The sequence below is a fragment of the Acinonyx jubatus genome, chromosome C2 (genome assembly GCF_027475565.1).
Source record: "Acinonyx jubatus isolate Ajub_Pintada_27869175 chromosome C2, VMU_Ajub_asm_v1.0, whole genome shotgun sequence".
NCBI classification, from domain to species: domain Eukaryota; kingdom Metazoa; phylum Chordata; class Mammalia; order Carnivora; family Felidae; genus Acinonyx; species Acinonyx jubatus.
Genome location: NC_069384.1, coordinates 67110828 through 67136328, shown reverse-complemented (window position 1 = coordinate 67136328; position 25501 = coordinate 67110828). Strand labels below are relative to the sequence as shown.

Genomic DNA, 25501 nt, shown 5'->3' with positions numbered 1-25501 from the left:
GGAAGGGAATCCTATAGATTAAAAGAGGATTAAGGGATGTCAGCTCCACTGCAATATATGGGCCTTATTTGGATTCTGATTAAAACAAACAAGCTATAAAAACAAAATGCCTTTATGAGACAATTGGAAATCTGAACATCGATTTGGTAATTGCTAAAATAATGAAATGATTTTCAATTTATTTTATGTGTGAAATAGCACTGTGGCCATGTTACCTTTCAAAAAGAATCCTATTGTTTAAAATAAAATAAACACTGAATTGTTTATGGATAAAGTTATGTCTAGGATTTGCTCGAGAGACAAATACCGTATGATTTCACTCATATGTGGAATTTAGGGGGAAAAAAAAGATGAACACATGGGAAGAGGGGGCGGGAAGAGAGGGAAACAAACCATAAGAGACTCTTAAGGATAGTCAACAAAAGGACGGTTGAGGGAGGGAGGTGGGGGGGGAAGGGCTAGATGGGTGATGGGTATACTAAGGAGGGCATTTGTTGTGATGAGCGCTGGGTCCTGTATGTAAGTGATGAACCACTAAATTCAATTCCTGAAACCAATATTTCACTTTATGGTAACTAAAATTTAAATTAAAAAGATAAATAAATAAAAAGAAAAAATAACATAGGAAGAGGGGAAATAAATAGAGATAGAAATGAAACATATTGGCCAGAGGTTGATAATTGTAATTGATGAGTGATGGGTACAGGGAATTCATTATACTATTTTGTCTACTTTCATTAATGCTTAAAAATTTCCTTAATAAGAAGTTAAATTTTTTTCCATATCCATAAATTTGCTTGAAATTTGCTGTGCTACAACTAGTCTACACTATTCCTTTACTTTCCCATGTATGGGAAATACATGGAAAAAACAACCTAATAGACCAAGAAGACATTTGAGAACATGAGGGCTCAGCTGCCAAAACAACCAGAAGTTAGTGAGATTGTACCTGAATATTTCCGTGATCACTCGGGTGCAGCAGAAAGTAAACCTCTTGTAAAGTTGTCAGTTGAGTCTTGCTACTAAATTTCAACACTTCTGAAATGATTAATTCAGCAAAAATGGTTTTAGGAAACCCCAAATTTCCTGTTCCTATGGCTGGAAATGCAATTGATTTCAAGGATAAGCTCTCAGTGATTTCCAAACATTTTCTGATTATGTCTCCCATGATCTGAAAGGCACAAAGCACAACTTTATGCATCTTTCCTAGAATTGGGAGTCAGAACAAAAAGGACAAAAATTTAGCAACTTTGACCGTGATCTCTGTCTACTCCTCCGCTTTCAACAGAGGTGAAGGGCAGTCAAAAAAAGGAAAGAAGAGTATAGGAGTTGATGAGGAAAAGAAAAAGAGAATGTCAGAGGCCCTCCAAAAAGATCCAAACTTACTCAGCAATGAAGATAAGAAGCAGGGCAAAAACTGTTCTAATCCTTCATCCTCTTCCATTCTCCATGCCCTCGCCTTGCTATCCCCACTGAGGACGCGCCATTTTCCATACCTCTTAATGAGCCCCAATAATGACTGGGCGCTATAATCAATTTATATTATCAACCAGTCTTCAGAAGTCAGCTAGGGCTAAAACAAAACAAAACAAAACAAAACAAAACAAAACAAAACAAAACAAAACAAACAGCCCTAATGATAGAACCTGCTGAGAATGTGACAGAGAGGCAAGCTACATTACCCTGAGAGGAGGGTCCAGAGGGCTACCCAATTTCCTAGAGAACCTAACTCCTGGCCCACCTTGTATGAAGATGTGCTGTCATCTCTCCAGTTCGGAGCCACCACGTGAAGCACACGGCGGCAGTGCAGACTGTGTCCGCTGGTTTGGAGAACTGTGCCCATGCCAACAATTGCCATTTGTCCGACAATGTTCAATTCCTCCTGGAGCTTTGGCCCAGCTTTTGCCAGGAGGGCCTGAGAAAGGGGCCCTCTATTAAGCTCAAGATCCATGGGAATGGAGTTGACAAGAACATCAGCCTTAAAGAGAAAGCCAACAATTTGTCTCAGATGCTAACAAAAAGCATTCATCAAGGAGGACTATGTTTGAGCCATGTGCTTGGCACCATGAGGGGGAAACTAAGATGATTGATTTCAGAGGTTGAAATGCCATCCAAGGCAAAGGGTTACTAGAAGCTTATTTAATTAACACTCTAGGACAACAGAGAGCTGTCAAAAAGCAATATATAAATAGTATGGGGTCACTGAAGCAGCACAGAGGAAGTGACTTCTGGGGTCTAGAAAATGGGAATCCCTGCAGCAGGCAGAGGAAGACAGGACAGTCATCTGGGAGGGGGCCAGCATGAACATAAGCCCGGTACGTTTGAGCTGTGAGCAGATTGGTTGGACCTGATAGAGACTTTCTAAATCAGGCTAGATTAAGGCACCAAGAGAAGACAGGAGAGGGAATGTGACCAAGCGATGTTCACAGCTGCCCCGCATGGGTCACTGAGGAGTAACGTGGCTCACCCTGGTTCAGCGCCATTGACAAGATTCCTGTCCTCTGCCCGCATCAAATATTCTAATTTTTCTGTATCTGCTCTCTGTAAATTTGACAGGAAATTAACCTTAGATTTGCCAAAATATGACAGGTATAAAGGCACTGAAAAAGTATAAATGTGTAAGTGGTGAAGATAAGTGTAAATGTAAGATCTTCCTGTGGGTTTTCACATTTACCGGAGACCTAGCGATCTGAATACACTTGCAGTCCCCACGGTTAACTGGCCAATCGCTGTTAGTAAATGCCTCAATGAAGCAGCCCAGTTTTCTGAGGAAACCGGTTTTGAGGCCGGGAGGGCAGGCATGGGATTCTTTCCCTGGATCCTAATCTTCCTTTGGCAACAGGCTAACTGGAGTCACAGCACCTTGGTGGGTGTTCTGTAGGTAGGGACACTCACCGTAGCACTCTGCACATCCCCTTTCACCAGCAGGAGCCTCAGATTTCCCTGGGACAATGACATTTGTCCGTTTCCATGAACTGTTATCAAGCTGGGCTGGACTGCTGCGGGTAAACTGGGCAGCGAAGCGGCAACAGACAGGGAGTCTTCAAATACAGTTTTCACTGTCTCTGCAAAGGCCTCCACAGCCTTCTCTGCTGTATCCACAAGGTAAATCTCTTTCAAGGTATTTCCATCCTGGTTAAGCTGGAAGTTTTTCTTGATAGCCAAAACAATAGTCTTCACACACCGGGCTAAGGGAAAGCCAAAGACTCCAGAGCTGATAGCAGGGATGGCTATGGATCGGTACTTGTATTTTGCAGCCAAATGGAGACTTTCTTCTATAGCTTTCTTTAACTGGAGCACACACTTCAGGGCCTCATCTCCCTTCCACTTGGGCCCCACGGCATGAATCACATGCCGGTATGGGAGCTTTCCTGCTTTGGAGATGACGGCACGGCCAGGGGGGATCTTGCCCATCTTCTTCGCTATCTGGTCACAATCTGCTTGGAGCTCAGGGCCAGCCGCTTTAGAAAGAGCAGCCGCTAGGCCGCCAGAGAGCTTCAGGTCCTCATTTGCAGTGCTCACCACCACTTCCACAGGAAACTGTGTCAAGTCGCCCCGTTGCACAATCAGAGAGACTCCAGGGGCCAGCTCTGCCCGAGAAGAGCACTTCTGTCCGTCAGTGCCACCTCCCTCTTTCTTCCCTCCATTCTCCTGTAGTTCAATGAAACATCCAAATAACCGTTTGACTTCACTTTTATAATACTGTGCTTTCTCCTGGAAGAACTGGCTGACTCCTGGCTTATCAATATGGATGCTTTCAACACAGATGGATTCCCAGGCTTGCTTGATGATGTGCATGCCGTCCAGGACTTTAGCCTTTGGGCCAATTAGTAAAATGCCTTTTTTTTTATTCTCAGCATTGAAAATTACTTGAACATTTGTCTTCTTTATCTTTTGCCAGAATGGCTTTTTTTCTATCTTCAAATAATCAATGATTATGGAAGGCTCTATTTCAACCAATCTCTCTATTTTCGTGTGTTCTTCCACAAAGTCAAAAAGCAAGCTATGGGTTTCATTCACTTCTCTCACACAGCCTGCAATGATAACCTCAGCTTTGGTTCCTGAAGTTAACTCATCGATTATTACAGTCTTTGACGAGGAATTATGTTTCTTATGCAATCTGCGAGTGAGCCCTTTCCATTTCTTGCCATTAAGAATGTCCTTGTCCTCAATGTCTATGCGCTTAGAACTTAAGGCACTGACCATTTGCTTTTCAGCATCTAATAGGACTTCAGAGAAATAGCTGGTTAGAAGAACAGCTGTACCCTCTAGCTCAAAAACAGCAAGAATTTTCTGTGCTATAAAAAGAGACTTAGAGAATTCTGCACAGTCTACTTTTTGCAAAAATTGGAAAATCTCGGGGGGAAGCTGGATGTTTTTTTGAGCCATGGTGTACATCTTTTTCTGTATTTCACACTTTGCTTTATACACATCTGTGCAGAGTCCTTTGAAGCTCATGTGTTGAGAAGCTTCATCATAAGACATCTCCATCTCTGGGCACTCAGTGTGGAGACGCTCCAGGATGCCACTGTGACACAAAAGAGAATACCTTCCTGGAGCAATGGCCACTTTTTCCTTTACACTTTGCTCTTCTTTTTTAATTTTTTGAGTTGTACTTTCTATTAATTCCTTGATTTGTGGCTCAATGTTCTGTACATCCTCTGATTTCCCCACTAAGGTTACAACCCCCATAAGTGTATCAAATTCAGTCAAAATCCTGTCGTCTTCTAAACTATTTTTTATGGTGTCCCACACTATGGGATCCACTTTCAATGGGGTGACTTTATATTTAGACCTGATGCTAGAGAATGCTGTGGAAACATCTTTCCGCCAAGTCCTGATCCTTAGTCTACCTAGACTGAATAATGTGGTTGCAGGTCTGATGGTAACTTCACCACTGAGTTCGGACCACATTAGTTCAGAGTGACAATGCCTCACTTCGTCATTTATCTCATCCATCAGATGGTGCTTTTTCTTCAAGAATCTCCATAAGGGAAGATCTAACGATTCTCTGAATGGTGCTGGAAGCTTAATCAGAGGTTTCTCCTTTCCGTACAAGGCCGTGCCCAAAGAGGCATAGTACGGAAACACAGAGAGCGGCATATTACTGAGGTCAAGTTTCTTGGTCGTGATGGTGTGTAACACTTAAAAGGAAAGAAACAAATAAAGTAATCCCAGAGTAATGTATTTCAAGTGAAAAAAAAAAATTTCTATTAGAGAAAAAAAAGCCTAGTGTTTGTAGAACTTTGATGTTATAACATGCTATTAAAAAGCATGTTATTATGCTCAAATATAAATAGATTTGTATTAATACTGCATAGGTATCCCTTGTTTAATGGAATACTTTCCAACCAAGATCACCCTATGGTGAAATTCTGCTAAGCAAATTCTATCTTCTTTTTATTTTATTTTATTTTTAAGTAATCTCTACACCCATCGTAGGTCTCAAACTTACAGCCCTGAGATCAAGAGTCGCGTGCCCCACTGAGTGAGCCAGCCAGGCACCCCTCTATTTTCTGTTTTCTGGTAACACTGATATATCACCACCAGATTAACAAATAGATAAGAATTTGTTCACAAGTATGGGGGCAATGTTTGGTCCCAGTGTAAAGAATGTTCTGGTGCTGAAAGCAAAACTCATGTAAGAATCATGCTATTTGCTGCTTCTTATACAGTCTCACAATTTTAGGCTTCATAGATGATTTAGATTCCGTTAATACCTCTAAGAGGGGGAGCATAATAATAATTACCATAGCTTACCATGTGTCAGACACCATTTTAAGTGCTTTACATATATGTATTTATTTAATCCTCACAATAACCCTTTGAGATAGAGACACTATTATTATCATCCCTATTTACAAATGATAAAACTGAGGCTAGGAAAGGTTAGAGAACTCAAATAGGGTCATCTAATATTAGTATTATCTGAGCTAAGATTTGAGCCAGTGTCTAACTCTCAAGCCAATGCTCCTGCTCCTTTACCAGGGGTTCCAAAGAGGATCACCTCCTAGTCATTAGAAAGCCCAACCCAAGGATTCTGATTCAGTAGGTTCTGAACCTCCCCTTGTCCCTGCTATGACCCCCTCTCCTGCCACTTCTACTGGGACAGTTCCTAGGGTGGGATGTGTGTGTGTGTGTGTGTGTGTATGGGCGGGTACTCTTCTTCCCAAAGCCCCTCTTCATTTTGTGTTAGTTATTAGATGGGCACAAGAGGTCTAAGAAGGAAGGGAATTAGAATGAACTCCAGTAACAAGTTGAATTAAAATAGCATCCTTGTAGAAAAGTGTTAAAAATAATTTCCCCTTGTGCATGATTGTCTCTTAGGCCTGGAGCCAGACATCATGAAAAGGATGTGGCCTTAAGAGGTCATTACACATAATATGAACTTCCCAACATGGCTTTGTGCAGGATCCAAGCCTGGGCAGGATCACTAACATGATCAAAAAGACAAGAAATAACAAGCATTGGCAAGGATGTGGAGAAAAAGGAACCTTCATGTACTGTTGGTAGGAATGTAAATTGGTGAAGCCAATGTGGAAAACAGTATTGAGATTCCTCAAAACATAAAACATAGAAAGACCAGACAGTCCAGTAATTCTACTACTGGGTATTTACTGAAACCAAACAAAAAAAAACACCCCTACTAATTAAAAAGATACATGTACCACTATGTTTATGGCAGCATTATTTACAATAGCCAAGATATGGAAACAACCTAAGTGGCCACTGACAGATGAATGGATTAAGAAGATGTGATTATACACACACACACACACACACACACACACACGATGGAATATTAATTAGCCGTAAAAAACAATGAGCTCTTGCCATTTGTGACAACACGGACGGACCTAGAGGGTATTGTGCTAAGTGAAATAAGTCAGAGAAAGACAAATACCATACGATTTCTCTTTTATGTAGAATCTAAAAAACAAAACAAATGGGAGCACCTAGGTGGCTCATGTCATGATCTCATGGTTTGTGAATTGGAACCCCACATCAGGCTCTCTTCTGTCCCCCTCTCTCTGCCCCTCCCTTGCTTGTACTCTTCCAAAAATAAATAAATACTTGAAAAACAAAACAAATGAACAAACAAGCAGACCCATAAATACAGAGAACAAAAAGCTGATGATTGCCAAGGGGAAGTGGGTCGGAGGATGGGCAAAATGGATAAAGGGGAGTGGGAGATACATTCCAGCTATGGAATCAGTAAGTCACAGGGATGAAAGGTATAGCATAGGGAATGCAGTCAGTGATATTGCGATAGCCCTGTATGGTGACAGTAGCTACACCATACAGTGAGCAGAGGATAAGGTATAGAGTTGTCGAATCCCTATGTTGAACATCTAAACCTAATGTAACATTGTGTGTCAACTATATTTCAATAAAAAATATATTTAAAATAATACAGTAGAAAGTAATTTGCCCAAGATCACAAAGCTAATAAGCATCAAAGCCAGGATCTGTCTGACCCAAAAATCATCACGGATGACTCCTTATTGTGGCTTAAATTCTCCACCCTGTTTCCTTCTCTGTACAAGAAAAAGTAACTATATGTAAGTTATTACTAGGATTCAGTGAAATACTGTGATAGAAAATACAGCAAAAGATCTCACCTATAACAGGTATTCAATAAGACTTCCTTCTCTTAAGGGGCACCTGGATGTCTTGGTTGGTTAGGCATCCAACTCTTGGTTTTGACTCAGGCCATGATCTCATGGTTCATGAGTTGGGCTTTGTGCTGGCAATGCAGAGCCTGCTTGGAATTCTTGGTCTCTGCCCCTCCCTGCTCACTCTCTCTCTCAAAACAAATAAACATTTTTTTAAAAGTCTGGAACAGTTCCCCTCTCCTTAAAAAAAAAAAGAGTTCCTTTCCTTAAGATTTTGTGAATCAGGCTTTGTAAAATTGAACAAAATAATTTTAGAGTAAGTGCCTTACTTATTCCTCTTAAATAATCTGCATAAAATGTAGACTGCTAAGTAAATTATCCTTTTAATCCAGCTTTAGCTACAGTTTGCCTCATTACTAATAACCTGTTGTAAGTGGTGAGATGGCCCATAAGAAAAATTAATGGTATAGGTGAGCGGGAGATTAGGAAAGAGTGGAGAATTTAAGAGCATAGATTAGGGTCCAGTCTAGCCATGTTCAAACCCTGGCTCTATCACGTACTAGCTGTGTAACCTTGGTCAAGTTATTTGACGTTTCTCTGCTGCAGTTTCTCATTTGTAAAATAGGAATCACAGTAATAGCAATGCCCATAAAGCAGTGCCTGTGAATGTATTTTGTAGCACCTTGCAGAGTTATGCAAATGTAAGTCATCATCACGAGAAGGAGAAGCCAGAGAAAGAAAGGGAAGATCAGTATATCTCAGACCACAGAGAACACAGAGTTTGTGGGTTTAGAGGAAAAGGCATGGTCAACACAGTCAGACAGCATCAAGAGGTCAGGGTGAAGGGGAACCTCTAAGAGTACCCTGCTGTTCACAGATGCAGCTCTGCATAAAGTAACCCAGATTAAGCAGTTCCTGTTATTAGCCGTACAGAATGTAATGTAGACATTCTGAGGACACAGTCAACTGCCCAAGCCTTCAAGAGGTTGGAAGCCCCACCATAAACTGGGAAGTTAACTTCTAGAGTAGACAGCTGTTAATCTGTCTCCCTAAGCCCAGGCTCAGGGAGATTTAAAGAAATTGTGACAGAAGCTCCTCTTTTGTCCCCTTGTCCAAGGAATACTAGGACTTTCATTCCATTTTAATCTAAACCATACCTTCACCCGTTTCCCTAACTCATCAAAGCCCAAGGGAGCTTCCTTCCCCTATGCTCATGAAGCAGTTTATCTTCAGTGGGTGGAATACCACGTGATCCTGTCTCATGCTCCCCCTGGTAATCCCAAACTCACTGTTCCTTCTTTCCCTAAAATGTCTGACCCCCTAATTCCTACTCCTCAGCCTTCACCTCTGAACATCAAGTGGAATCTCTGCCGTTGACTTTGGACATGCCTCGGAAAACTGGCAATCTAACATCCACCAAACCCTCCCAAGTGTTTCCCTGAGATTCAGCTGGACATGGTTTTCACAGGGTTGCTGCAAAGAACTATCCAGCAGGCATCCAATGGATGCCACTAACCACCCCTATTAATTTCTGAATGATGATACTGACAGGTGAAAGGGAAGTAGTGATACTTTATAGGAACTGTATGTGTTTCTGAGCATTTCTTTACCTAATCTTGTGGAAATTAACTTGAAAATTTCTACCAAGTATACAGCTAAAACACAGATCACCTCTTCTTTAATACAGTATTTCAAAGATTCTAAGAATTATGTATTTTCCATTATAGGTAGAGACTCATGAGAGAATCTCCTTATGTCTTCAGCATTGCTTCTCTAATGTTTAAATCACTGGGCCCATTAACTGTGATATCCCAGATGAATGGGATTACTAATTGGATTTCCAATGAAATTTATGAATAAAAAATAACATGCATCAGAACTCAACTGATAACTATTAAGATCCGCTAAAATGGTTTAGATTATGTCAGGTAGGTTTATAATGTCAAGCTCATAGATATTACCTTTTTTGTCAAAAAACTCAATCAGAGCTGAACTCTCTTCAGGCAAACATTGAATCCTGGCAATTCTTCCTCCTCCATTTAGAGGATTTTCAAATAAACATTTCAAATTATAGTCATCAGCCCCAGGTGGCAGGTTTTCAACCCTGATTGTTTTCGTCACTTCCAGAAGTCGTGGAGAAAGTTGAAGTTGTTTCACTGAATGGTGCCTGGCACAATCATCAACAAATTTCACAGCATCTACAAATCAAAATTAATCAATCGATCAATCAGAAAATTATGATTATATCTTTATATTACACAGAAGAAACTGTCTGAATACTAGTTGAGATAAAGGAGATAGGTAAACACTCAATTTTTAGACGCAATATTTTATTTTTATATGAGGATTTACATGCTTAAAACTCCTGGTCTCTGAACAGCGATACACATATGAATGTTTTACCTGGATTGCTGCCACTGAGCTGTGTCCCTGCGTCCAGTTACAGCCCTCCCCCACCCCACTTGACATCCTACCCCTACAATACAAATCTGTCTACAATACAAATCGTCTCATTTCACTTCTTTCTCAAGTCCTACAATGGCTCCCCATTACCTGTAGGCAGCAAGCGTCAGTTCACACTCCTCAGCTAGGCTAAAAATGCCCTTGTTTGGCTATTTGAGTCTAAACTAATTTCCAAACATCAGCTCTGGTTATTCTCTGCCATTCGTTTTATTTTCCATACTGCCAAAAAACCTAGTCATTATTTTGAAAACCCCATTCCCTTTTGCCTCCATATATACAATTTCCTATGCCTGAAATGCCCTTCTCTGATTTAAAAAAAAAAAAAATATCCTTGTCCTATTCCTCCTTCAGGACTCAGCCTGATTATCTCTTTGAAATTCATAGATATTGATGGTGGACCCACAATGTGACAGGTACTCTGCTAGGATCTGGGGATAAAGAAATGAGTGTAACAAGTCCTTGAAAGTTCACCACCTAGGAGGGAAGGAATCTTGAAAGCAAACAAAGAACCTATTGTAGGATCAGATGAGGCAGGAAGACAAATACAGGGAATCCCGCAAGGATCCCCAGAGAAAGTGGATGCTGATCTGAATTCTGAAAGATAAAGAAGAGATTAGCAGACAGATAAGGGGAGGAAACATTTCAGGCAGAGAGAAGAGCAGTGGCAGGAAACAACAGTGTACCAGGGACCCGGCAGACTGGGATCCCTGGAGTATAAACTTCATAGGCAAGCAAGGCAAAACCAAGCCACCTTGTTTGGGTTCCTCTTCCTCCCATTCCCCACAGCCTGCTGCTCATGGCTTCACCTCTTGCCTCTGCCATTTTTCATTGACATATGGGTCTCCAACTCCATATGAGGTCCTCAAGAGCAGGAACCAAGAATTATTCATCTCTGTACCCATAGCACCTAGCCTGGCACATAGTAGATATTTAAGAGTTTTGATTAATGAACAAAAGCTGGGCCATTTAGTTTTACCTTTATAAGAAATAATTATAAATTTGATATAAGAATAGCTCTTTCTTGAATCCTTATCATGTCTTAGATACTATATTAAGAGCTTTGCAAACATTATCTCATTTAATCCTCTTAGAAATCATATCAGGTAGCTACTACTTTCTCCATTTTACAGATAAGAAAAGTAAAGCACAGAGGGTAGTAACTCAGACAACCTCAGATAAATGGTCAAATGTTGGAGCTAGAGTTCTGACTTCGTGACCTGTGCTCTTATTTAACCATTCTACTACCATGGCCACGGAATAGTGAAGGCTTGGAATTGGGAAATTTTCTTGTCCTTCTGAAGACGACTCCTCCCACAAACCTTGAAAAGCATTCATTTCCTGCATCCCTTCCACTTACCCTCCCACCTACGTGATGACCATGAAAGTACTAAGGAAATATATTGTAAAGGAGATAAATGAACAGGGCTGCCTGGGTTCAAATCCAAGAATTTATTAGCATCCTGGCACCTCTGTCTCCTCAACTGTAAAATGAGGAATAATAATAATGGTCTCAAAAGGTTGTTGAGGAGCTCAGTTGGTTAAGCATCCGATTCTTGATTTTGGCTCAGGTCATGACCTCCTGGTTTGTGAGCTCGAGCCCCACGTCAGGCTCCACACTGACAGTGTGAAGCCTGCCTGGGATTCTCTCTCTCTTCCTTTCTCTGCCCCTAGACCCCTCTCTCAAAGTAAATAAACTTTAGGAAAAAAAGGTTGTTGAAAAGAAGAAATAAATACATGTATTGAGCTTACCATAGTACCTGACTTACAGTATCACTATATGACTGCCTGCTATTATTATTACCTTCCAATAAGTCCAGTTTGTTAACACGTATCAATATTTACTTCTCCCAATAAGATAACACATGTGAAAATGCTGACTCCTCTGCCTGGAATCACTTTAATTTTTTTCTTTTAATGTTTATTTATTTCAAGAGAGAGAGCATGAGTGGGGGAAGGGCAGAGGGAGAGGGAGAAGAAGAGAGAGAATCCCAAGCAAGCTCTGTGCTGTCAGCCCGATGTGGGGCTGGATCTCACAAACCAGGAGATCATGACCTGAGCTGAAATCAAGAGTCGGATGTTTAACTGACTGAGCCACCCAGGTGGAATCACTTTTAATAACCTTAGACTTTAGATTTCTATTTGGGTGTGTTGTCTCTGTCTCTGTCCCTCTCTCTCTCTCTTTCATACACACACACACACACACACACACACACACACACACACACACCCCACTCATACACTAAAGTCTGATTTACTGTATATATCAGAATTTAGTTTTAAAACAAAGTTGCTTCTCTTTCAAAATAAAAAAGCATCGATATTAACTTGGAGTCCTCTCCTACTAGCTACTGGAAAGAGTCCAACTTTCAAAGACATTAGCTGGATGTCTCAAATCCCAAAGTGTGGTGCAAAGAAAGATTGGTAAATACAGCATCAACTTGATCTTACCTATACATTTTTGAAAGGTAACTACAGCAACATCAAAATCTCGTATTACTTCCACTTGAAAATCATCATTGGACAGGCCACTTATGTTCTCCACTAGCAAGGTTAACATTATACTAGTTACATTTGCCTTGAGATTTTCAAATGCAACCAAAGAGGAAATATTTTCACATTCTTCTGAGGTATCTTCCACTTTTTCTGATCTTCTGTTGAGAGAAAGTTTTGTATCCAATTCTTCGGACACATCTGCTTTTAGAAGGACAAAAAGATACAAGATGTTATATTAATCTACCATGATCTTAGCAAAGTAAATTATCTTAAGACACTGTCCTCTTTCCTTCTCATTCTCTTGGCTAACTCAAACAGATTTTAGAAAGCTTTTTGCTTAATGTAATTAAAAGTAAAATGGAGCGGGGCACCTGGGTGGCTCAGTTGGTTGAGTGTGCAACTTCGGCTCAGGTCATGATCTCACAGTTCATGAGTTTGAACCCCATCTGGCTCTGTCCTGACAGCTCGGAGCCTGGAGCCTGCTTCAGATTTGGTGTCTCCCTCTCTGCCCCTCCCCCATTCACGCTCACTCGCTCGCTCTCTCTCTCTCTCTCTCAAAAATAAGTAAACATTGAAATTTTTTTAAATAAATAAAATGGAGCACTTAACAGTCTATTGTTATTATTAAGTTTGATTTTATTATATCCTTTCCTGCCTTGTCTCTCTGAGGAACCTGCCTTTTGTAGTATTTGACACATGCTTCTATCAAGCACTTTATTATAGTTATTGAAGTCAGCTTCTCAAAAGCAAGAGATATATTTATTCATCCTGTATTGCTGGCACATAGTATATTCTTGAGGTTCAATAGCATTTGCTGAATTGGAGATTTACTGCTTGGGCCACTGGAGGAAAGCGAGAATATCTTACGATGCCCATGTAACACGTTATGCTCTGAAAAGTATTAAGTTTTCATCACCGAAGAGAAAAAAAGGATACTTGCTGAGTGACCAAGGAAGACACATAGAAAGTAAAATTGCCTAGAGAGCTGTATGTATATGTCAAGCTCACTGAACAGCAATCACCCCAGCCAGCTTGTTCCTCTCCGCTGTTGGCCCTAAGTGAGTTCCATCTCTGCATCAGGTCAGTCTCACTCAGACCTCACTCACTCACTGCAGCATGATGTGTATAAGATCTTTAGACGTTCTGTGAGTGACTATTCAGTTGGGGCCCTTATTACATTCAAGGCACTAGAGGTGTACAGAGGGATGCATACACAAAACATGAGATAAGGAACTTACAGATTTTTCTCATGGAGGCATACAAGAAAAATGACAAAAGGAACCGACATTTGTAAAGGTTTATTATGACAGAGTAAAATGCTCTGTGCTCACCAAATCCATTTTGTTTTCTCTCTGAGCAACATTTCCCAGACTTCCCACAGTCAAGCTCATGTGGCTAATGGGATACGTGTGGAAGTGTGAACTGTACTTCCAAGCCCGGCCAGTACAAATCTCCTTTATGTGACTCTCCATTCTCCCTTGCAGTGACTTTGGAGGCCACATATCAATAGTAATATTGTCAAAAGATGGAAGGAATCTGGGATTCCTGAATGACTGTGAAGCAGTCTAGACTCCCCCACTCCCCAGCTGCCAACTATATCGAGCTATGATTTAGGAGGTTATTTGTTACCCCAGTCGGATCACCCTCACACATACTCCTGTTACACGCTAGATGTAACACCACACACACGTATACACATTCATGCCAAGTAAAAATTGGCTTGAGGATTCAATAATAACCTAAATTATCTTTCAATGAGACAGATGTCATGAAGCAGGAGGACTGCTGAGCTGGGGATGAGGTTGCCTGAGTTCAAGCCCTGACTCAGCCACTCTTTAGCCATGTGACCTCAGGCATGTCTCTTTACAAAATGAAGAGTATTGGATTAACCGAATGGTTAGAGCCTTTCCAGAGACATAAGCTTCTACGACTATTAGAAGCTCCATCACAAGAGAGGCTTGAGGCTTGGTTAACTGCCAAATAAAGAGCATCAACAATCCATCCAGGAGTCCGAGAGAGAAAGAATGGGACTGGGCTGCCTTGGAAAGCCTTCAGAGAAAAGGGGAGGCTGAGTGGATCTTGAAAGCTCTCTAGAGTGTAGGTAGAGAGAAGTGGGATGGAAGGGGTCGTGAGCAATAGAAGTACAGGCAGGGTGCTATGACTGCCCCAAACTACTTAGGAAAAGGTGATCTGACTGATGAAGCTCAAGGAGCACTTGTGTGCAGACAAAAGTGAGGCCAAAAAAAATCGTCTTTGTCCAGAATGTGGTGTGGACTTTATCTTGCAGTTGGTAGTAAGAGTGAGTTGTGGAAGGTTTCTGTGATAAGGGTGACAGGATATTCAGCAATAGTACAAAGGGCTGGTCAGATTTCAGGGGAAGGACATCAGAGAGACCCCAGATACAGGGCACTCCTGCCATGCTGGATTTGTGAGGTAGTAATGGGAGTCTGGCATAAGGGAGGGACAGATGAGGAAAACTTACATTGATCGTCTCTGTGACCGATGTCTGTGAAGGCTTAAAGAGGAGAGACGACTGAAGTTTCTAGTAGGTGACGGGCAGACTGGTTGTGTACTTCAAGAGAAATAAGGTAGCCGGAAAGGGTAGGAGGAGGAAGATGACACAGGTAGCTTCAGACAAGGTGGCTCTCACATATTTTCCAACAGGAAGATCAGACACAAGGTCTGGAATTTAGAAGAGTCCAGGCTGGAAATATAGATTTGAAAAAGCCAGAGTTTGCTGACCACAAGGGCCAGTGTTTCTCTGCTCTTGCGTGTCTCTCTTCTACAGGTTCTTCCAACTGCTGGTTTCCACCTTTCAGACCCAGCCCAACTCTGCTTCGCCGGGAATGGAACATTAGCTCAGGGCTCACATCCCCTGGTGTTGGTGTGTGGCTTGATTGACCTATCCTTACTCTGCCAACTGCTTGTCCATCTCCAACTTCAGGATTTCGTGCATGCCCCATGCACTCTCAGGGCAGCATTCTCCGTTCTTATCGTTCCTGAAATACGGGACCTATTAGGGAACCACCCTCCACCCTGATTTTGCTCGTTCTGAAAACTATACCATCCCAATTAATTTCAAGAGTCCTAGCCTTAGGCTCACTGTTAGGATTCAGTGTGGAGTAACCATTCAACAAAGGACCTCCTCTTATGTCTCTTAAAGGGGACCATTAAGTATTTTGTCAAAGACTGCCCAACTTCCTGGCTGGTGACTATCATTAGAGTCTGGGTCATGTAAAAACAGGCTAGCCAATGAGTCTAAAATCTCCAGTATGATGAAAATTCCACTGGTGGGTGGGGCTGGATGGCTCTTCCTATACTTACTCACTTATACTTGGGGTTATACGTGAATCTGAAATAGTGCTGACAAATCAGTTAAGACACAGTGAGGGTAAAATCTATGAAACGGTAAGAAACACAGACTCGATTAATTCTAGACCCAGGAAGTGGTACAGATATAAATGTACCAGTATAAAACCACTTCCTGGTCTAAAATTGAGTTTGAGGGTACAACACATAAGGCATTTTCCAAGAATAGATAAGGATTTAGGGGGTCACAATGAACACCAGGAGTTGTGTAAGCCAGTTCCATATCTGAAGAATAGAAAGCAGGAATTACTCCAAACAGACAAAAAAAATTCCTATCTTATAAGAATCATGAGCTTCTAAGAAAACCATGCATCCTAGATTCTATAGTTTAATAGCATGTTAGATGAAAACAATCTATACATCCCTATCCAGTCGGTTTGCCAAGTAAAGGCAGCCCTCAGCTTAGTGCTATTTTCAAAAGAGAAGGTTGCAAACCTCTAAACATGTTCTCAAGACAATTTCAATTTTAGAGGACAGTAATTTATACATTTTTTAGAATTCCTTTTGCCTAAGATTTGGGTATATACATCATTTTCTCTCTCTTACTCAGCCATTCAGCATAGGTCCTCATCCCTCCCCTTTATAACAGCATGCTTAGCCAGGAAAACTAATTGCTTCTTTAGTAACTGGCAGGTGGTCCTACAGGCCAACATCCGGACACAGGTGAAGCAGCAGGATCCACAACAGCCGCTAGGTTGCAGGCCGTTTCCTACAGCAGATGGATGAAAAGAGCTGCTGCTGGTCTGGGGGGTGCTGCACTCACATCCTGCACCCAGCACTTAGAAGCCTTTGTCCACCCTCCTGTTGTGGCTCCAGAGGACAGCACCCTCCACGCTCAGTGCTTAGAAACGGACTTAGCCACATACGACACCCACTGACACATCATGTCTTTGCTTCTTGATGGGCTCTAAAGGTTGGCTTATCACCATCTCCCAGGCACCTCTTTGCTTCCCTTCAATTGCAAGGTGTCTCCCAGTCCCCACAGAGAAAGCTGTTTCCATGCTTCTACCTGAGCCCTAAGATCTCAGGGGGTTTCCCCGATGCTCACCCTGAGAACAACTGGCCGAGAGTATGTAGATAAGGCAGCCTGAGGCGTCTCTAAGCTGAGCACACCCTGCTTTGTGAAGTCAAGAAGAGAAGGATGACCCCTGCAGGTGCCATCTGTAATGAAAGCAAAACTGCTGGCGAAGGCCACCTGTCTCAGTTCTTTGACCTTACCTGGTTCTTTGACATGTTCTTTGCCTTCCGATTCCTGAAATCCAATAGACAATAGAGTAGCATCAATAAATTACTAATAATTTCTTTACATTGAGAAACTGTCCCTGGGGACTGGCCCGGAGGCGTAGGGTCAATAGAAACAATAATAAAAAGCTCTAGCAATTATGCTGTTGAATGCACCTCGTGTGTAGTGTTCTATCTACTTGGTCCAAAATCATTGGTCAAATGAGTCACAAATAACAGAAATTCCAATTAACACCAAGCGTTTGGGGTATGGAGTGGGCCCTAAATCTTTTCCCCCATTTAACATGTATTGAGTGTTTGCTATTAACCAGCACCGGGCCAGATGCTTTACAGAGGTTGTCTCTTTAATCCTCACAACAATCCAACAAGGTAGATACTATGACTATCCCATTTGACAGTCAAGGAAATAGTACATGCAGTATGGATCACTGTCCCCTCAAAGTGATGTAAAGATAAAGCAAACAGAGCAAGTTCCAGGTTAAAAGCACCCAGGACAAACAAACCCAAAAATTTATACCTTCAAACCACCCTTATTACAATCTGAAAATTCTGACTTTTCCGAAAGTGCCTAAAATCAAACAAAAAGCGCCCCCTCCTTCATTATTCCGTAACTACCTCATGACCACTCTCACTCCCTCCACATCTGTAAGGTGCTTTCTACTCCAATTTGATTTATACTTCTCATCCCACCGTATTCCCCATGTTGTGATTCCCTTCCCACACACCTCGGCAGAACATCCTACTTCCCTTTTACTCATGTTTTGACTTACCTTTGTTGGAATTTCCCCCTCAAAGGCATCCTGGACCTTGTCTGGGGCTGTGGGCAACTGGACAGTTAACTTGAATGTTCCTTTTCCTGGCCATATTAACTCATGGTTCTTTTTCTCCAGAACTTTTTGCCGAACTGAAGTTAAAAAAAAAACTGTCAAGAAATTTTTATTCACAAAATTACTCCATGATTTCCAGAGGGTTTCATCATCATCATTCAATGGCTTGGTCATTTTCCCAAGCGAGTCCTTGTGTGGTGAAAAGAGGAAAAGTTTAGCAAGTAGACATGGATTTCAATTCCATCTTTATACCTACTTTTTTTTTTTTTTAACCTTGGGCATGTTCTTTAATAAGTCTTACTTACACAGCCTCAGTCTCTTGTCTATAATAAGTTATTAATGAAGACTGTCTTGTACAAGTGTTGTGTGTTAAAAAACATTATAAAGAACTTAGTTCAGTACCTGATGTTCAGTAGGCACTCAGAAAGGTAGCAATATTTATTCCACAAGTGAAGGAAAGTAATCAAAGCATGCCTCATGGTGACCCAGTGAAGATTGGGTGCTGGGACATGACATGATGACAGCTGTGTTTTAGGAAGGCGACTTGAGTGACCATGAGCAGAATGGCCAAGTGCCTAGTGCAAAAGATGTTTCACTCAGTTCTTTAACCTGTGATAAAAGCCTCACATCCAGTAATAAAAGGAGTAGAAAAGAAGGGAGGGGAGAGATTTAAAAAAAAAAAATAGAATTAGCATTCCAGGCAGCTGGGCTGTAGTGAAAAAACTGACCAATGAACATAGGAGTCCAAAGACTTGGATTCAAATTCCAACTCTGCCAAAAACTAGATGAGTGACATTGAGAAAATATCTTAACTTCTTGAGTCTGTTTCCTCCCTTAAAGTAGTGCCTGTGAATGAATTTTGTAACACCCACAAGAGTTATGCAAATGTAGGTTATAATTATGAGGAACGGCCAGAGAGAGAAAAGGAAAATCTGTACCTAAGGCCACAGAAAATAGGGAATGAGTGACTTTAGAGGAGAGGAGATGTGGTCAAACTAGTTAGATGGTGCAAAGAGGTCAGGGTGAAGGAGAACCTTTGAAAGTGCCCTATTACTCACAGATGTAGCTCTGACATGAATGTTGGGCTACCACGTTGTATTCTAATGTGGATGGTCTGAGAGGCCAAGGATATAGGGAGTCAGTAAGAGGAGCTTGAATAACTTTCCCACCTCACGTATCCATGAAGGGGTAGGAGAAGTGAGGCCTTAACTGGATACTAACTTGGAAAACAAGCCCCGGGGCGCCTGGGTGGCTCAGTCGGTTAAGCGGCCTACTTCGGCTCAGGTCATGATCTCGTGGTCCGTGAGTTTGAGCCCCGCGTCGGGCTCTGTGCTGACAGCTCAGAGCCTGGAGCCTGTTTCAGATTCTGTGTCTCCCTCTCTCTGACCCTCCCCCGTTCATGCTCTGTCTCTCTGTCTCAAAAATAAATAAACGTTAAAAAAAAAAAATTAAAAAAAAAAAAAAAAAGAAAACAAGCCCCATTAACAACATGAGAAGGAATGCCAGACTCTAATTTCGCTCTTTATCAGGTAGAAGAGATTTTCACACGGACTCTTAAGGGGCTGTCCTAAGCTAGAGTGAGGACTGAGGGCTGGATAAGACCCCTGAAGCCTTAGAACAAGCCAAGTTTTATAAGCCAAGTTGTCTAGAGTCGTGGGCTTCTGTGATGCATTCCTTTTATTATTCCTTAGACTTTGGTAGAGTCCTATCTAGGCATCTAAATGCCAAAGCCTGTTCTCAGATTGTGCACAATATGTACGGCACCATTATTTCAAGAGAGCAGGCAGGAGCAATATCAGTAAGTGATCTGCAACAAGGAGAGGTGAATCTGGGAGGAAAAAGAGCTGAAACTCTGATGTCCAGCCACCCTTACCCCCTGTGGACAACCTCCCTTCTGCACTAACTTCAGACCACCTACATTTAATTTACTTAAGGAGACGGGTTTCCTTACCCCAAAGAGACTGAAAATAATCAGGAGCCAAATTATGACCAGAAAGAATGATAAATGCACACATCTGAAACACGGATTAAAATTATATTAGTCAATTTATACTTGATGTTTCAGAAATTGAGTGAACTATTTACAAGTAAGATACAGCAGGGTGCCTGGGTGGCTCAGTTAGATAAGCATCCAGCTCTGATTTCGGCTCAAGTCATGGTCTTGCAGTTGGTGGGTTCGAGCCTCACATCAGGGTCAGCTCCTCGTTGTCAGCTTGGGATTCTCATTCTCTCCTCTCTCTCCCTCTCTCTCTGTCCTTCCCCTGCTCATGTGAGCATGCGCGCGCGCGCGCGCGCGCGCGCGCGCGCGCGCGCACACACACACACACACACTCTCTCTCTCTCTCTCTCTCTCTCTCAAAATAAATAAACTTAAAATAAATAAATAAACAAACAAATAAAAGTAAGATATAGCTTCCGAATACTTCTGTTTGGTATGCATTAATGTCTATAGAGAAGTGCTGTTGGGTTCATTCTTATTATGTGAATTATATGGATAAAGTTGTGCTACACTGTGGGCCTACACCTGTTGAAGCCAGTTCCTAGAGTGGAGGGTGGAGGGAATTCCTGCAAAAGAAAGAACACCCGGAGGACCCACTAGGGTGGGTCAACCATTGTTGGCAAATTTCTAATAACCTGTTACAGAGGCAATGGTTCCTCTGGTAGGAAACTGAAACTGAATAGGAACCCTCCCCCTCCCCCCAACCACCCAGGGTCTTTGTCCATAAAAGGTTTTGAGTTGTACTAAGTCTGAGTTGTCTGTTTGAGAGGGGCCACTACTGTAGCCTGGGGATGGAGGTAGGGGTAGTGGGCTGGGCAATGTGAGGAAAGAAGCCTGGCCGGGACACTGAAACCATTTCTGTTTTCAGGGCTGGAAGAGAATGGTTATCGACACAAAACCGTATTTTGCACTGTTGATATTTTTATGCCATTTGTACTTTCTTTTTTATGCCATTTGTACTTTCTGTAATCACATTCATTCAGGGTTGTCAACAAACAACAGGGTTTCTCAAACTTTAGCACACCAAGGGCACCTGGGGTGCTGTTTAAATGTGCAGATTCCCGCTGACCCAAACCCAGGTTTCCTAAATCTCTAAGAGAGAGCTGGGACTGTGTCTGTTTAGCCTGCTGTGAGTCAGATGCAGAGGTCTGTGGCCCCAATTTGAACTACTCATGAGGATAACAGGATTCTAAAGGAGAAGGAAGAAGGGTCCCTAAGGGCCAGGCTCATACGGTGTGGACAGTTGTAATCAAAGTGGTAAAACTCCTTGAGGAAAATGAAACCCAGGGGACACGGCTTACATTGCACAGTTGCCCTCTCAGCATTCTTTGGTGAAATTAATCCTTGGAAAACTTGGTACTTTGTTTTCATAAGGGCTGTGAGCCTAACAGATCTCCTGTCCCCTACCTGCCTCGCCTTTTACACACTTAGTTGTGGACCCCTCTTCTCTCTGGGTTTCATTCTTTCCTTTTTGGATCTCTGCCTAGAGCATTCCAATTTCTCACATGTAAGCCTCATTGCCTCTCCTCTGGATCAAATACTTGTCCAAATCCAGCGACAGGAATCTGGAAGCAGGGGTTGTCCACATCATTTCCTATGAGAGTCCAAAGGAAAAAGCAAATGCTCTGGGAACAACAGGTCACAAGCCTCTCAGTACAGACCCGGTAGTGTTTTGAACAAGCAGATTGGTGGGTGCTTATCTGCACCCTTTCCTAAGGGTGACAACAAACCGGAGGAGGAAGAACTCAGCCACTCAGCTGCCTGTGGGGAGGAAGCTTCCCACCCACAAAGCTCAAAACTCCCAACCCAGATCAACTCAGAATGTCAGCCCTACCCCCAGGCCAAGGACCACCATGAAACCAAGGGAAGAGGTACCAACGCACCCTCAACAAAGATTCTGCGTGCTGATCAGCAGCACACGGCCTTCTCCCTCCAATAACTTTCTATATTTACACCCAATGTGATTTTAGGCAGCACTTTTGCCCCCAAGTGACCCCAGAAACACTGGGAGAAAACCCCTATGACTCCTCACCTAAAAAAAATAACTGAAGAAAACAGACTGTCTCTCTCCCTCCCTCTCTCTCAGAGCATTGACCTCAGTTACCAAATCCAGAATACCACACAAATACGTATCTTCCATCCCCAGGCTGATTTTCATTGTTCAAGGACTCGCTTGTCCTCACCTAGAATATTGCATGACTCTCCTAAAAGTTCAGATTTCCAAGCTCTCTCCCAAAAGAAGTCAAAGTACTTATTTTCAACCAAATTTATCTCCTGAAAGTATATTTGGACATGCCTCTCCCCTGCCAAGGGGGTGGAGGGCGTTCCTACTCTTTATGGTATCCTACAAGGCCCCCTACCATCTCAACTTTCTCTTAGCCTGAATTTCCTGCCCACCGTTTCATAAGAAGGAGGTTTAATAACAGAAGGCCTAAGATTTTTAAAATACAGGTGTCTCCTTCATGACCTTATGAAATTTCCCAGACCCCACGTGTTATTTTAGGACCCAGTCTGCAGACCTTGCTTGTACACAGGGATTAGTAGACTCGCTCGCTACTCAAGCCAAACCTCCCAGAGAGCGCCATGCATGTTGCCTGAAGATGCCTTGTGCTTTCCTGCCCCTGCACTGCAGCCCACGTGCTCCCATCTGAAGAGCCTTCCCCAATATTCTTCCTATCAGGAATTGAACTGGCTCTCAGGAATCAGTTTACATGTGATTCTCCCCGGAAGCTTTCTCTTCCCTTAAAATTGTGCTCCCATTAACCTCTGGAGTTCTAGAACAGCTGCTTTAATAGGAAGGGAAAAACTGCAATGGACTTGCAACTCTGCCACCAACACACTATGTAGCCTTGTAAAGTGAGGTGAATAAAGCAGCCTGTCAACTCCTTTCTGTTTTTCCGTGCTACATGTTGAACTCACTTGCGCGGGTCTGCCGCCACCTTCAGGCAACACCGGGAGCGCCTAGAAGCACAGCGCCCCTCGCGCGCTCTTCGTCGGTCCGGCAGCCCCTCGCCCTCCCTCATGGCTGCTGCTGGAGCCGGGAGGATTCTCCCGCTGCAGGCCCCAAGCCCAAGTTTACCCTGGGGAAAGACCCTGGTTGTCCCATCTCACATCCATCCGTCGCGCTCTCACCGTCCTCTCGATGGAAGAACACTAGGAAGAGCCCCGGCCTGCCCGGTTCCTGGCGGACCTCACACTCCCCGCCTCCCGATCTCTTCGGGCTCTGGAAGTACATCTGCAACTTGGTGCTCAGGTTCTTCGGGGGGTCGGGGCCCCAGGACCCTTCGACCAACAGCGGGACGGAGCCTGACACAGCCATGGTCAGCTCCGCTAGGCTGCCTCTGCCGCCCGACCCACCCCAGCAGAGGGCGGCTGGTTTTGCCCCTTTCGGTTTCGTTTCCCAGAAGACTCCTCCCTGTCTTTAGTTTTTGGCCTTTGGCTCTGAACCGCTGTCCCAGGATTGAACTACTTACCGCCGCCCACCCAGTTCTTCACCTTCAGCTCTGGCCCACAGCAAGTGCTGGGCATCGCCACTCCAAGCATCTGGTCTTCCTCCATTTGTGCACCTGCGTCCCAAAGCTCGGGCACTGTGTGCCACTCACCCAAGTCACAGCCGAAACCAGCATCTTTGAGTCACGCACAATACCTTTTGCAAACAGAAAGCTTCACTTTTTCTGGAGGCCAGCATTTTACGAGAAAATAGAATGTATTGGCAAACTGTGACTCTTTAAAATGTGTAATGAAGTCCCCAAATAGGCCCCAAACAAATCATAAGAATTTTACCTTGCTTTTCTTTTGCATTTTGTTCGCTGATCTGTTAATATTATATGTCTAGAAATTCAGAAAGGGAGGGCCATACATTCACAGTTCTTTGTGGAATATTTAGTAGGTGCCATGCCTTTGGGATGGTCTCAACGAACATGGTTCCTGCCCTCATTGAGTTCACACAGCTGTGGGGACATAGGAATGATGACTGTGCAGTAGGTGCTTCAGGAGGAAATATACAGGTGTTCCTGGAACAAATTAGGAGGGCTTCTAGCCCGGTGTAAGAGCTCAGGGAGAATTTATGGGGAGGTGACATGTGACCCGAGGCCAAAGGATGATGGGGGTATCGATGCTAAAAGTAAAAGTCAGTTATTTTAACCAGCAAAAATGGGTTTATTTGGTAATAGCAGAGAACTGCAATTCAGGGCAAGCAAACTACTGCAAAAACCATCTGCTTGTCCAACAAACAAAACTGAGGACAAGAAGGAGGAAGTTGGGAGGGGTTGTTTTGCACACAAGGCTACTGGAGAAAGCAAGAGTTCAGGGTGATGACAGTTTCTCATTGGCTGAGTGGCTGGGGTAATCAGTTTCCTGCTGGGGCTCCTCACTGATAACTCTCTCCTGTTGAGTATTCTTCTGTTGGGGTCTGTAATTGACAATTCTGCCTGTGACTGACATGGAGTGATATGCCGAGACAGCTCTTCCTTCTGGCCTCCCAGCTCCATTTCAGTGAGGTTTCCCTTTATTAATTTTCACAGGGGGATAACCTTGGAGGGCTGAGAAGGGAGGGGTTCCCATAATGTAATTTACTTGTATAGGATCACTCTGGCTGCTGTGTAGTCGCTGGAGTAGAGGCAGGGAGGTCAGCCAAGTAGCTACTGTAGTTTCCCAAGTGAGGGATAAGGGTGGCTGAGAGCAGGATGCTGGCAGAGGAAGACCTTCTGAGAAAGGGTGACATTCCAGTTTGACATTGAAGGCACAGCTGCAGGACTTGCTGAAATATGTGCACAGTGGAGAAGATGCTCAGGTATGACTCCATGGTCGTCCATGGACAGCCTAAGCAACTGGCTAGACATAAGGGCATCAACCAGATGGGAGCATCACCTGTGGCCAGGAATGTGAGAGGGAGGCTAGCAATGTATGTACCTTTGACCTGTAATAAAATAGGGTGTCAGAGCACCTGGGTGGCTCAGTCACTTAAGCATCTGACTCTTGGTTTAGGCTCAGGTCATGATCTCACAGTTTCTGGGTCCAACCCCTGCCTTGGGCTCTGTGCTGACAGTGCAGAACCTGCTTGGGATTCTCTCTCTCTGTCTCTCTGTCTCTCTCTCTCTGCCCCTCCCCTACTCTCTCTCCCTCTCTCAAAATAAGTAAACAAACTTTAAAGATAAAATAAAAATAAATAAAAGAGGGTGTCAAGTGAGAAGAAGCAGTTATCATTCAAAAACCACCATATAAGGAAGTATCTCGTGGACTGCGGGGACCACATGCACTATCTCCTGGTGAGGAGGGAGGAGAGGGACATGGCAGTGGACAAAGGACTGAAAGGAAGGGAAGGAAGTGGAAGCAGCATGCATAGTCAGCTCTTTCCAGAAGTGTGACTGTGAAGGAGTTAGCAGTGTATGGGGTTATAGGATCAGGGAGCTGTTGTTTTTGTTTTCTAGCTTTAAAAATATTTTAAGATGGCAGAGTCTTAAGCATGTTTAATACTGGTGGAACGAAGGAAG

The 25501-nt window shown here is 43.1% G+C and overlaps 1 protein-coding gene across 7 annotated transcripts in view; it reads right to left on the bottom strand.

Moving 5' to 3' along the window:
* PARP14 (poly(ADP-ribose) polymerase family member 14) overlaps positions 1 to 23403 on the bottom strand; it is a 45547-nt gene extending 22144 nt beyond the window's left edge. For 2 of the 7 annotated variants that reach the window (XM_015082284.3, XM_053220935.1), the window contains exons 1-8: positions 23142 to 23402; positions 17954 to 18087; positions 17160 to 17193; positions 12528 to 12770; positions 9578 to 9814; positions 2896 to 5144; positions 1742 to 1978; positions 950 to 1171 (exon numbers count right to left, since the gene is read on the bottom strand). In XM_015082284.3, the coding sequence (XP_014937770.1) occupies positions 950 to 1171; positions 1742 to 1978; positions 2896 to 5144; positions 9578 to 9814; positions 12528 to 12770; positions 17160 to 17193; positions 17954 to 18087; positions 23142 to 23328 (3543 nt within the window). In that variant the 5' untranslated portion in view covers positions 23329 to 23402. Of the gene's footprint in view, positions 1 to 949; positions 1172 to 1741; positions 1979 to 2895; positions 5145 to 9570; positions 9815 to 12527; positions 12771 to 15054; positions 15572 to 16487; positions 17194 to 17953; positions 18088 to 23141 lie in introns of those variants that run through there. The other 5 variants (XM_027060999.2, XM_053220936.1, XM_053220937.1 and 2 more) reach the window with 5 other exon arrangements.
* Positions 23404 to 25501: the final 2098 nt, after the last annotated feature.